This window comes from Pseudochaenichthys georgianus, chromosome 5, assembly GCF_902827115.2.
Source record: "Pseudochaenichthys georgianus chromosome 5, fPseGeo1.2, whole genome shotgun sequence".
Lineage (NCBI taxonomy): Eukaryota > Metazoa > Chordata > Actinopteri > Perciformes > Channichthyidae > Pseudochaenichthys > Pseudochaenichthys georgianus.
Window position 1 is genome coordinate 18,011,071 of NC_047507.1, and position 12,794 is coordinate 18,023,864.

Genomic DNA, 12,794 nt, shown 5'->3' on the forward strand with positions numbered 1-12,794 from the left:
GTGTGTGTGTGTGTGTGTGTGTGTGTGTGTGTGTGTGTGTGTGTGTGTGTGTGTGTGTGTGTGTGTGTGTGTGTGTGTGTGTGTGTGTGTGTGTGTGTGTGTGTGTGTGTGTGTGTGACAGCTGTACGGCCAGAACATTAGAGCAGTAAGGAATGAACTGTTTGTGAATGAATGCATGTTGGGGGAATCCTGCTTCTTGTCTCTAAATATTCTATCTGCAGTTCTTACTCTTACATACAGCAGTAACACAGGTTATACCTTAATCATATTAGATTACTCACACATTTGATTGTATAGGGAGTGAAGCCTAATTTAAAGCTGAGAAGTGACTTCATATAATTAGTCAAGGATTGATGGTTTGAGCTGCTGATAAATTCATGTAATGCAGCTGCATACAAATGATACAAAATATTTGTTTAATTCATTTTCTTACAATTTATTGTCATTGTCCTTTGTTGCCCACAAACTACAGTATCTGTTTATTTTAGAAGTTAAGATCACCAAAAGGAAAACAATGGCACTTGAAAATATTTTGAAAGAAAAAATTGATTGTCTACACAATGGTGTTATCAAATGAAAGGATTTGATTTGAGTAAAAGGCGTATGGCAAAACAATTGACTGCAGCTATCTAACACTTTCCAGATGGCCTTTGGTGAAATTCAGAGTGAATCAGTTTTGAATTTCTCCCTAAAAACTTGTTGTGAATGGCTGTTCGGTTGATTATATTTGTACATTATGTCTTTTCACATAAATGTTTATAATTCTCCATATCCCATTGCAAGGTGGAAGTGGCAACTTCAATTATATGAAATTACGTTAAATGCAAGCTTAGTCTATTATATTTCATTTATTTTTGGTTAGACAAAACCAGTCTTAACACACATTTGGAGTACGACCCGCTTCATGTAAGCTCCATTAGATATGTGTCTTTATCTTATGAAAGTCAAGGCCAATGCATGCAAATATCTGTAACCCAGTCTCACCTAAATTTCATTGTGGATTTCAAAATAAGTAGTCAAATAAGCTCATTACATAATTACAAAAAATGAATGATTAAGTTTCATTTTCAACGCTACGATAAAGGGCATTCAGATCACATAACCTCTCATGAAGAATCCTATGAGCACCTGTCGCATCATTTAGGTTTTCTATTATGGCAGTCAGGGATCATGTTTCACTGAAATATCTCTAAACAATGATGACAATCAATATTTCATAAATAGATAGCCTGCACTATTGTGGAGAACTGAGATTTATTATGGGAAGATATTACACAATAGCGCACCCATGTGCATCGACACAAAGCAAGTGCTTAAATCCTTACACTGGTATTGATACTCTTACGTTTTTAGACTAGTGCAAAAGAAACATCAAGCACGATGTTGTGATTTCATACCTAGACTGCGATACTGTGACATAATACCACCATAATACAAGAACATATTGATTTGGTCATTCTTTAAATGGATTTTCTTATGTTCATCCTTGTTTTTATTTTAATCTAAAAGGGATTTTTATTTCACTGATATCACTACGGAGAAATTCATACTAAGCCATTATTCTTGATGAAGAAAACACAATCAAGTTATTTATTTCTCATTTATTGATACAAACTAAGAAAAAGAGCACAGATTCATTAACTTTTCCATAACAACACTCCCAACTGTACAGTGAATGCATTTAGTTTACGTAAGTTAACTTACAATAGAACTTGGTTGTCGCTCTAGCTGCTAAATTTGTGAAAAGGTTCAAGTCGGTTTTTTGGTTAGAACCCCATAGGACCCTTTTCAAGGACATGTGGTAGTTTCTAAAACCCAGTGAGATCCACTGCTTTAGCAAGTAGCCCAATTTACTCTGAATCTAACACTGTATTACAGGGTTGGGGTCTATTCAGAATGCCTTGATAAAGTAAAACACAAATAACATATTACACTGTAAAAGGAACCAGTATTAGAGCATGAGGTAAATAAAAACTTAGTACAAACTAAAACATAATCTATATTTTTTCAATGTTTTAAGCTCTCAGTGGAATTGACCCCAACCTTGCCTAAGCCATCAGTCTTTGTAAAGTACACTGTTTCCAGGGAAGTGAAAAAAGATATTTGAAAGACCGTAGCCAGCTCTTATACAATGTTCTTTGTAGGTCCCGAGGCTGTCTGTTTTGTACAAAAAAAGAAAAAACATTTGTACGTGTTGAATTTCTATGCTGTTGTTTCTGTATCAATGTTTTATTGTTCTGTGCATGTTGTACCTTTGGCGTTGTGACTGGTTGTGATTCACACAGAGCCAGTACTTGTCATGTTAAAAAAGTGTCTCAATGTCCCAAGATATTTCTATTTCTCAACAAAAGCAAAATTTCCCTTGAATGAAATAAATCAGATCACTTTACATTTTGATTAGGATTTCTGACTTTCTTTTTTTGCTTTTAATTTGCTGTTGTTGATGCAAACTAAAATAAAAATGTGTTTTATTAAAATCTTTGTTGAGCAGTCAGGACAACAAATGCATTGGATTCTGATTCGCAATTTTCATCGGCACAGCCATTTTAATAAAACATCTACATGAAGTTGCACTCATCTGGAGAAGAAGGCACACCTGAGCATTGACCAGAACTCTTTAACAGGACCGGTTTATTATTCTGGCAGATTGTTCTTTATACATGAGCCTGAGAAGATGTGTACAGGATAACAGAGGAAAGGAGGATGTTATATAAAGAGGAAGCTGTGGGCTGTTGGGCAGGAGCAGGCCTCCATCCTCCCCACACGCCTCCACACACCCCTGCATCGAGGGTTTCCCACCGCCTGCCACTGGAGTGACTGTCTTCTGCACCAAGGATGAGGGGAGGAATCAGTTAGTGGTCACACAATTACACTTTAAATCCAAGTGATAAACAATGATGCCATCTAGTGGTAGTCCTCATTGTTACCAATCGGATCAAAGAGATAGGTGAAGATCATTTGTCCAGGGTTCTGCGAGGAAAAACAATCCGGCCCAGGCTGCACTGTCACAAATGATCCGCATATCTTTACTCTATCCACCACTGCACCTCGTTTCAGAATACATGCTTGATTTTTGCAGATACCGTGGCCAGGATCTTCTGGAGTTTGAATTGTTTATCCTGATGATATGGCGAGGGTTCAAGTTTGGTTGAATGTGTTTTTTGGGTTAAGGTTCTAGTAGCGCTATGGAGCAGTTTTTCATTCGTGCACAAAGACCAGGATGTGAAGAAAAGTCAACACATCCAGCAAAGGCAAGTTTCAAACTTACTTGGCAAAAAGGCTAATAAACATTTGTGTGTAAATTGATTACCTAATGGCAGGTGAAGCTTTTACAATGTGAAAAATAACAGCAGCAACTGCGCTCTAATTTTTCTTTGCCAATTTGCCTTTGGTGATAAGGAAAGGTCACCTTTAATAGTGAAGTTTTGTCCAACACTTAGTTTCTTTACTAACTAGCCAAATTAAATTCAAGCTCATTTTGTGGTTGGATGACACCTTGGCAGAGACACTTTATCTTTCTATTCTGGTCATTAACATTTCCAGAACAACAAAGCCTTGAATGTGTGAATTCTGAATTCAAAGAAGAATAACTTCTGCTCTTTTTTCTCCATTTGTAATCATGGAGAAAGCAATCCAATAAACATTTTAGTAATCTAATCCATTCTTACCTTCCCCCGTCGTCTTCCTCTCCATCTCCGGCACAGTGTGTCTGTCCAGCAGAGAGAGCGGGCGGCTGGCACTCGACACACACACGGTGCCCCTCCCTCAGGTGCTGCATCCACTGAGTGTGTGGGCCCGAGCTCTGCTGGCACCCTTTAGTCAGAGAGGTCAACTGAAACTGGACACAATACCTATTTCACACACACACACACACACACACACACACACACACACCAAACTCAAATACATACATGTTGACGACACATGAGAACATATCAAATTGTAAAAGTCTCTCTGGTCGTGTTACCCTGTGATGTCACTGCTGTCAGGGATGTCTCTTTTCTTCCTGGCGTTGCCATAGCCACCAGAGATAATCAATGCTGGGACTGCAGAGGAAGCATGCAGGATAACATTACATGTGACAGTATGTTACGGTACCTCATACATTTAAAATGAGCAAATGCCAGGAAACTGTTGATAAAGTATATTAGAACTCCCTGGTGTGGAACAACCTGGAACGCTTTGAGAAACAGCTTCGCTTATGGGCAATATCAGATATTTAGTAGAGAGCTATACATCATACTGCTGCTTTACTACTACACCATGGAGATTCCATGCATCAGCAACCCCATTGCTCTTTTACAGTGAAACAGACAACAACATAGCAACATTTTGTACAATTGTAAAAATCGAGGTAAATAGAACAAGGCTCTGGTTTCTTAATTCCAGTGTGAATTAATGGTCTGCTTGAAGGCGTTTCTCTCCACAATAGTTGTCAAAATAAGAATCTCTGTGCTACTGCAGCAACTATAATGACATATTGGTTAAATTATGAAAGACTAGCCAAATGCCCTCATTGGTCATGTGCACAATAGGATTAAAATAACGTTTATTAGTTTAAATGTAAGTGTCTTATATCTACTGTTGCCATATATATATACTCTTTTAAAGCCAATGTTTCTGCATGTGACTTTTAATTGAATGAAAAAACAGTGTGACCTTTTTGTATGAAGGGATATTTAGTTGTGGTTTTCAGTAGTTCACTAACATGTCTTTCACAGGTAAGTTAACAATAAATGGGTCGCATTCCATCACACTAATTCCGCTAGAATAATAAATAATTACCTAAAGGTGGGGTAGGTAAGTTTGAGAAACCGGCTCGGATACACTTTTTGTTATATTCCATGGAATGCTCTTAACATCCCGATAGCAATGAATATCTTGAAGTGCTTTGACAAAAAATCCATAAAAAAATGTCATCTGTGGAAGCCGTAGTACTGTAAAAAACACGACCAATCATTTTAGCCGTGCACAAACTTATCTCGTGCCCTCATTGGTCATGTGCGCATTTGTGTGTGTTGGAGGAGGGGCTCTGTAAGGAAGTGGCAGATTTTTTCCGGCTGTGTATTGTCAAATTCTAGCTCACTCGGGCTGGTTTCTCCAAAATGACCTACCCCACCTTTACCTAAGTGACCTTTTATAAGGCCAGCCATATTTTGTATTTAATGTCTTTGTAGGTAAACACCTTAAATGAGTTGATCACATGGATGTGTGTTAGGATCCGGGTGCATTTTTCTCACCAGGTGGGTTGGGACAGTTCCCCTGCTGAGACCAGTACTCTGCGCAGCCGGCGTGCTCCTCCAGGTGAGGACAGGGTGTTCCTGCGTTGAGGGGCCCCTGCAGGATGGCCCTGCTCCGCCTGCGGACTGTGGCCCTGCAGGGCTCAGCACAGCCTGACCATGCTGTCCACTCGCTCACCACACAGGACAGTGCTGGGGGGGAAGAAACAAAAAATGAATGATAAATAAGACTAACAAAGCCAACACCAGCATCCTATACATCCCCAAATAGTAGTCAGATGTTAAAAATGGCAAATGTCAACCAATTATAGTTTTAAATGACAGTATCATAGTCCTCATGTTACTAATATAGTCTCACTATCAACATGTGCAAGTGTGTGGGTTGTATAGCATACACATTAAGCTTTAAATACAAAATGTATTTTATGATGTATTGAGAAAAGGGGAGTGGGCAGTGTAAGGGAAACTTCTGTGTAGCAATGCAGTGGGAGTCACCAACTCCCGAAGGAGACACAGGACGAACAGGAGTTCTGATGTCAAACACTGGTAGTTTAATACAAGCATCGGCCGGAGAATTCATATCACAAGTCACAGACTGCTCAGGTGGGTTGCCATGTCAATTCTGAATCCCTTTTCCCTTGGCAGACCTTTTAATTAGCTTCATTCAGAGTCAACCCATATTTTGGGGGGAAGGTGTACGTGACCACCTGGAGGCACTGAATTACTTATTTGACTTGTGACCGAGAGTTGACCGGTCACAAAACTCATAATGTCAGCAATAGCTGACAGTTCCCATTCCTTATGACAGATAACAGACTTCGGCTTCGTCGTAAAACGTCAACAGGCCGAAAGGTCAAATATCTTAGGAGTAAGGAGAATTATTCTTTGACACTTAGGAATAAAGACAAAATTAATCCCTAACAGGCAGATCTTAAAGTGGACCTATCATGCTATATTTGAAACATAATTGTAGGGCCATACCTATATAAAATATGTCTGTGAAGTTTTTTTTTCAAAATACCAAACAGATCATGCATTTTAGCCATGCCTCATTTCGCTCTATTTGCTCTTTTCCAGCCCTGTTTTTGCAGGGGGCTGATTCTGCTTTTGTGGAAGACTACAGCGCCACTTACAGGCCTGGCATATGTACTACAGCCTCTCCAGCGCTTTCGAGCGGTCTCCCATTCCCCTGATAAGTGGAGAGTTGCCCATATAGGCGGAGCACCCCTTTTCTGACGTCAGAAAAATTCAAATAATAATCAACTCCGTTGCAGCCCCGTTTTTAGAGATTTGGGTATGGAGGAAAAGAGAGAGGGTTGTGTTTTCTGACACTTGGTGAGTTCCCTGACACACCGGGGACACATATTCATGTATAAAAGATGTACAAAAGTGCATTTTGCATGATAGGTCCCCTTTAAAGGTCACCTATTATGCAAAATCCACTTTTTCATGTATTTTATACATACAAATGTGTCCCCTCTGTGTAAAGAGATTCTGAAAGTTTCATGAACCCCCTCTCTTTTTGTCCTGATCCATTCATAAAAAAAACTGTCAACATTAGCTGATCAGATTTTGGCCACCTTATTCAAATCAATTCAAAAACTTTATTTATCCAGGTAAAATCCCATTGAGATCAATGATCTCTTTTTCAAGGGAGACCTGCAGCAGTATGTTCCACAAGAAGACATAAAAACATAAACAACAGAACAATAAAAGGACATCATACAGCAAAATGTACAGGGATTACAATTTACATATCTAACCACATGTACAAGTACCAACAGCATCTGATTTTGTAGCATCCAACCAAGCTTTAAAAACATGTAGTGGTACTAGCTTGGTAATTTTCCATTCTTTTTGCAGACTGTTCCATGTTAGTGGTGCTGCACATCTAAAAGCTTTCTTCCCTAAGACAGTCCTAGCACTTGGCATATTTAATAAAACCACAGCATGCGATCTCAGGCAATAAGTACTTTCAATTCGCCGAGAGATCAGGGATCAGATATAAGATGGTAGTTTATCCAACATGGCTTTGTAAATGAAAAAGTACCAGTGACTGAGCCTCCGTACAGTAAGTGATGGAAAAACCGCCTTGGACTTATTTCTGTAAAAGAAACCTAGCCTAACCCTCAGCTTTTTAAGCAGGTTATTTACATGAAATTTAAAAGTGAGACAGTCATCAAGCCAGATACCCAAGTATTTGTAACAGGTAACCACTTCAAGTTGTATTCCTTGCGTAGTTACAATATCCAAAGCAGTCTCTGGTGTATTTTTAGCTTTAGCTTTAGAAAAGAGCATTACCTTGGTTTTATCCACATTTAAAAGAAGCTTAAGCTCAGAGTGCTGAGCCTGAATAATGTTAAAAACGGCCTGTAATTTAACAACAGCCTCCTTAATGGAGGGACCTGCACAGTACATAACGGTATCGTCCGCATACAAATTTAAGGTTGCTCCTTCGACATTTTCACCTAAACTATTAATATAGATAGAGAATAATAGCGGACCTAAAACTGAACCTTGTGGTACACCATTAGTGATGTTTAACCACTCAGAAGAAAGCCCATCAAAATGAACACATTGGGACCTTTCAGAGAGGTAGTTCACAAACCACCAGCATGGCTGGATATGCCAATACTGACCAGCCTTTGCTTCAAAATGTGATGATCGACGGTATCAAAAGCTTTGGATAGGTCAACAAATAGAGCTGCACAACTCTGCTTATTATCTAAAATACTCGTAATATCATTTACCACTTTCATTGTGGCAGTGATGGTGCTATGTTGTTTTCTGAAGCCTGACTGATGTTTAGACAGGATGTCATTGTTACATAAAAACACCTTTACCTGCTCACTCACTAGGCGTTCAAGAACCTTGGCCAGAACTGACTAGGAGATGGGTCTATAATTGTTTAATAAGGTGGCCTCCCCTCCTTTTAGTAGTGGCTGACTTCCATGACTTCCATACTTTTGGGATTTTGTTCGTGCTGAGAGAGAGGTTAAAAAGAGTAGTGAGAGGTGGAGCAATAAAATCTGCAGCTATCTTTAAAAAGAAAGGTTCTACGTTGTCCGGACCAGCCTGCTTTTTAGGATCTAGCTTGGTTAAGACTTCACGAACAACATCAACAGTAAAAGGAGTAAAACTGAAAGGGTTTTCTAGACCACATTGTTCTGAGTCACCAACTGTGGTGTTCACAGAAGCAGAATTAGAAACAGAATGAAACAGAGAGCCACAGGACACAAAATGCTCATTAAAACAATTTAGTATGGTGGCCCTATCCGATATAGTGCCAGATGCTGTGGTAAGGCACGGAGGTAGCTCATTACGGATATCACCGGTGGATATCGATTTTATGGCTTTCCAGAATTGTCTAGGGTTGTTCAGGTTCTTTGTGGTAACTGACAGATAATACTTAGATTTAGCACTTTTGACATGTGAAGTGAAGCTATTTCTTAGCTGCCTAAAACGCAGCCATTCTACCTCTGAGCCTGATTTCCTAGCTTTTGCCCAGGCCTTGTTTCTCTCATGTAGGAGACTAGATAATTCAGCAGAAAACCAAGGATTGTCTCGTCCCTTCACTCTAAATGTACGCAGGGGTGCATGTCTATCTATAATTTCCATAAAACCAAGATAAAAATAAGACCATGCAGTCTCAACATCAGCACACGAATCGATTTTTCCCCAATCAAACCCAAACAGATCATGTACAAAACCCTGCTCCACAAAATGTTTTATGTCTCTCTTGATGATAATACGAGGTTTAACCTTTTGGACTTTTGTGTCCCTAATTGTGGCTACAACACAGTGGTCACTCAGATCATTCGCAAATACTCCCACAGCTGAGTATTTATAGGGAATATTAGTTAGAATGAGATCAATTAGGGAGGATTTATTTGGGGACTTAATATTAGGGCCAGTAGGACTGTCAACAATCTGAGTAACATTTAAAGAGATACAAAGTCCCAGTTAAAATCTCCAAGTAGCACTATTTCCTTGTAGTCTAGTTGCAATAGACTACTAGCGAAGAGTCTTTGACAGCTGAGGGGGGTCTGTAACAACTCACTACCATGACCTGTTGACCCTTTGCCACATCTATATTTAAGGCTAAAAATTCAAATTGCTTACTGATAGATTTGGAAACTACTGCGGTTACACTGAATTTATTCTTAACATAAATGGCAACACCACCACCTTTATTAGGCCGGTCGGTACGATACACATTATAACCATTTAAAGCAAGGTCAGAGGCCAAAATAGATTTGTTTAGCCATGTTTCTGATAAAACAATGACATCAGCGTCAGTCGAGCTTGCCCAAATGCGGATAAAATCTAGTTTACCTAACAGACTGCGCACATTCAAGTGGATGAAACCCAACCCAGATCTAGCTTTAAAATCAGCAGGAGTAGCGATCTGACTACTACAACTGGGCGGACCAGGGTTAGGTTGTACATTTCCTGACAGTAATAACAACAACAAAAACAGGCATCTTTCCCTCTTAAGCGACACACATACATTGTCATCTACTTTAGAATCACCGGAAAAGTCTGCGAAAGTGTGATTAGAGCTTAAGAAGCAGTCCTGAAGAACCATCATCGCAGGAAAACAAAAAAGACAAACATATTTTGTCGAGCAGATTGACTGTGACAAGGCAACCGGTAATTGTTTGTGTAACACATCCGAACCTTTGCAGGGGATGCCCACTGCAGGTGGCAGAACAGACCTGAATCCAGTAGACTCCTCAGAATGACTGATTAGTCCAAAATAGTTAACAGGCACAGCAGAATCCCGATATGGGCCATTTTCCCAGACCAGCACACAGTATCCGCGATGTTCCTGGAGCAAAATCAGCACAGCAGCAAAGGACAGGCGAAAGCAGCAGCGTGGTATCCCCGGGGTGAAAGCAGGCCTCTGCGACAGCAGAACCAGGACAGGTGGAAAGCAGGCCCCAGCCGTGGTAAAATCATCCTCCGCACAGCAGCACACCCCCGGTGGAAGCAGGCCAAGCCCGAAGCGTGGATCCACTCCGTCTCTCCGCGACGACTCCGGGGTAAAAACCTCTCCAGTACAGCCGTATTCTACAGGTGGGAGCAGGCCTCCGTAGATCGCAGATCGCAGGCAGCAACAGGTAGAGCCGCTCTGTCTCTTCGCGACGTCTCCGGAGGAAAAACACCTCAGTACAGCTGTACTCGACAGGTGGGGACTGTGTGTGTGTGCTGGTGGTGAGCATTATGATGTCATAACGTTTTTTTGGCCCACCTTATCACCTGAATCTCTTCCTAGAGCACCATTGTGTTCTTTTTAAACCAATCATCTCTCAAGCCCCGGCCACACAAGGACAATAACAGTCAGGTTCATCCTGATTTTCAGCCTGGATGTAACAACATTCATAATTAAGTCAAGGTAACATCCTTTTCACCACGGTTACACTTTTCATTTGCCCTGCACGATGGGCGCTGTAAGTGATGAAAGTGGGGGATGTTGAGTTATCAGGCACCCGCAGCTCACAGCCAAAGTGCGAGCGAGCCTCCGAGCGAGCAAGAGAGAGAGAGGGCGCACATCGGTACCGCGGATTGTTGTTGGATTGAGGCTGATAACTACAGCTCAGTGAGGTAAAGGACTCTGAATGTTTAGATAGTTCAGGGGGGAGCGCATAAAGCAGACTCTTCACGCTAACGAAGGATCACTTCTTCTTCAGGGTAGGGAAGGCTAAGCAGTACGCAGGCTACTTCCCCGCAGCTGCTGCCTCTCTGTTGGACTTAAAATCTTCAAAAATACATTTGAAACCTTCTTTATGTATATAACCAACATGTCAATACGTTTTTGTAGTGTATTGGTCTTTTGTAGAGATTTTTCATGTATTCTTCCTATATTCTATTGTGTATTGCTTGGAGGGGGGGGGCACCAAATCATAATCTCGCCTAGGGCACCACAATGTCTAGGACCGGCCCTGGCGGCACCTCACCACTTCATAAGGAGTTTGTTTGACCGTATAATAATGTTAAAATGTGCTAAATATATACACTGCAAAAAACAAAAAAAGAGGAGAAAAAGTAGCTCACGACATGTTTTATTTTTTGAAAGTATACTCTCATCCTAAAAAAGGTTGGAGACCAATGATCTAAAGTAACAGACATCAGCACTTTTGAAACAGGCCTGAAACAGAGGGGTTTATGGGATGCTACAATGAGTGATATGTTTGGTATTTGAGCCTAACACTTCAGAGACATGTTTTGTATCTGGGACCTATATTGATGAAAAAGAGTAACAGGGGACCTTTAAACCTTGACCAATACCATCACAATTGAATGTAGCTCACAGAAAAATGATTAAGGTCACAAATGTAATTGAGTTCTGAGTTGAAAAGTCAGAATGCAGAGCTTAAAACTCTAAACGAGAATTCTGACTTTTAAACTGGAACCCGAATACCTTTTTAATGTGGCCTATATCTTGCCGTTTATTTACACATACGCACCTGGGCAGGCTGAATCATAGTCGTGGCAGCAGTCCAGGGTGGACACACATGCTTGGTCACAGTAGCAGGTCCCGAAGGTGCGGTCGGACCTCCACCCTTTGCAGGAGCAGGACGGATCCCGGCCGGGGCAACACTGTCCTGTTTCCCGGCAGCCCGACTGACACGGGCCGACGAGGAAGAAAGCCACAGAGAGACAAAGCAGAGGGACAGAGCTCCTGCTGACTGTCATCCCGACGGACCACAGCAACATACATGCAACTATGTTAACGACTTACTAATTACCCTGTCTGAAGTTATTCACTATAAAGTGCTTTAAAGTCCTCTTTAATATGTTAACTCTTATCATCTGTGGTCATTCAGGTCAGCGGACAACAGCAGTTGAGGCGCTGGTCAGTGAGTTGGAAGTTATTCATATGTCAACTCTGTATCTCTTAAAGGAACAGTTTACTACTGTTGGTATTACAAGTGGCCCACAAAACAAGGTAATGACTAATGGTCATTCTATAAGTTAAATGAGACTAGCTTTAGATAAACAAAATTATTAAATACAGTATCATAATAATGTTTACAATAACTACTTTTACAGGATACTGTGTATACCTCACCAATGCATTGCTTTCCTTATCTAACCAGAGCATCATAAAAAGAATACTGGGAAAAAAAGTATTCTCCCACGGGAAATGGGCTTTTTTATACCGATTGCCCAGCCTTACACAATATTGATAATATGCCTTACTGCATTAGCTTATGGCAGCAATGTGTAATGAGTGGCAGAAACAGAATACAAAAAAAACCTTACTTGGATGCATTTGGTTGGTATTTGAAAGAAACCATCAGTACAGACAAATCCACCTTCACTTCAAACTGCAGTAAAAAAGTATGTTTACTTAAATTGTCTAACTCTCTCTCTCCCTCTCTTGCTCTCTCTTGGTGAAGCAGCAGCTTCCCAGGCCCATGTGTGCCTCAAACATGTGACAAGAAAGGATTAATGAAACTCCTATGGCTGAGGTTATTCATGCAAAAAGAACAACAGCGTGGACAATGCAAGCCTCCACTCAAACTAAGATTCCCTTCTGCTATGTGT

General features: G+C 40.7%; 1 protein-coding gene across 1 annotated transcript; it reads right to left on the reverse strand.

Annotated features, from left to right (window-relative positions):
• Positions 1–83: 83 nt before the first annotated feature.
• LOC117447022 (somatomedin-B and thrombospondin type-1 domain-containing protein) lies at positions 84–12,092 on the reverse strand. Its single transcript, XM_034083592.2, has 5 exons — positions 11,711–12,092; positions 5,241–5,432; positions 3,968–4,046; positions 3,669–3,851; positions 84–2,824 (listed from the first exon to the last, which is right to left on the reverse strand). Exons 1-5 carry the CDS (start codon positions 11,958–11,960, stop codon positions 2,707–2,709), a joined length of 822 nt encoding a protein of 273 aa, XP_033939483.1. The 5' UTR covers positions 11,961–12,092; the 3' UTR covers positions 84–2,706.
• Positions 12,093–12,794: the final 702 nt, after the last annotated feature.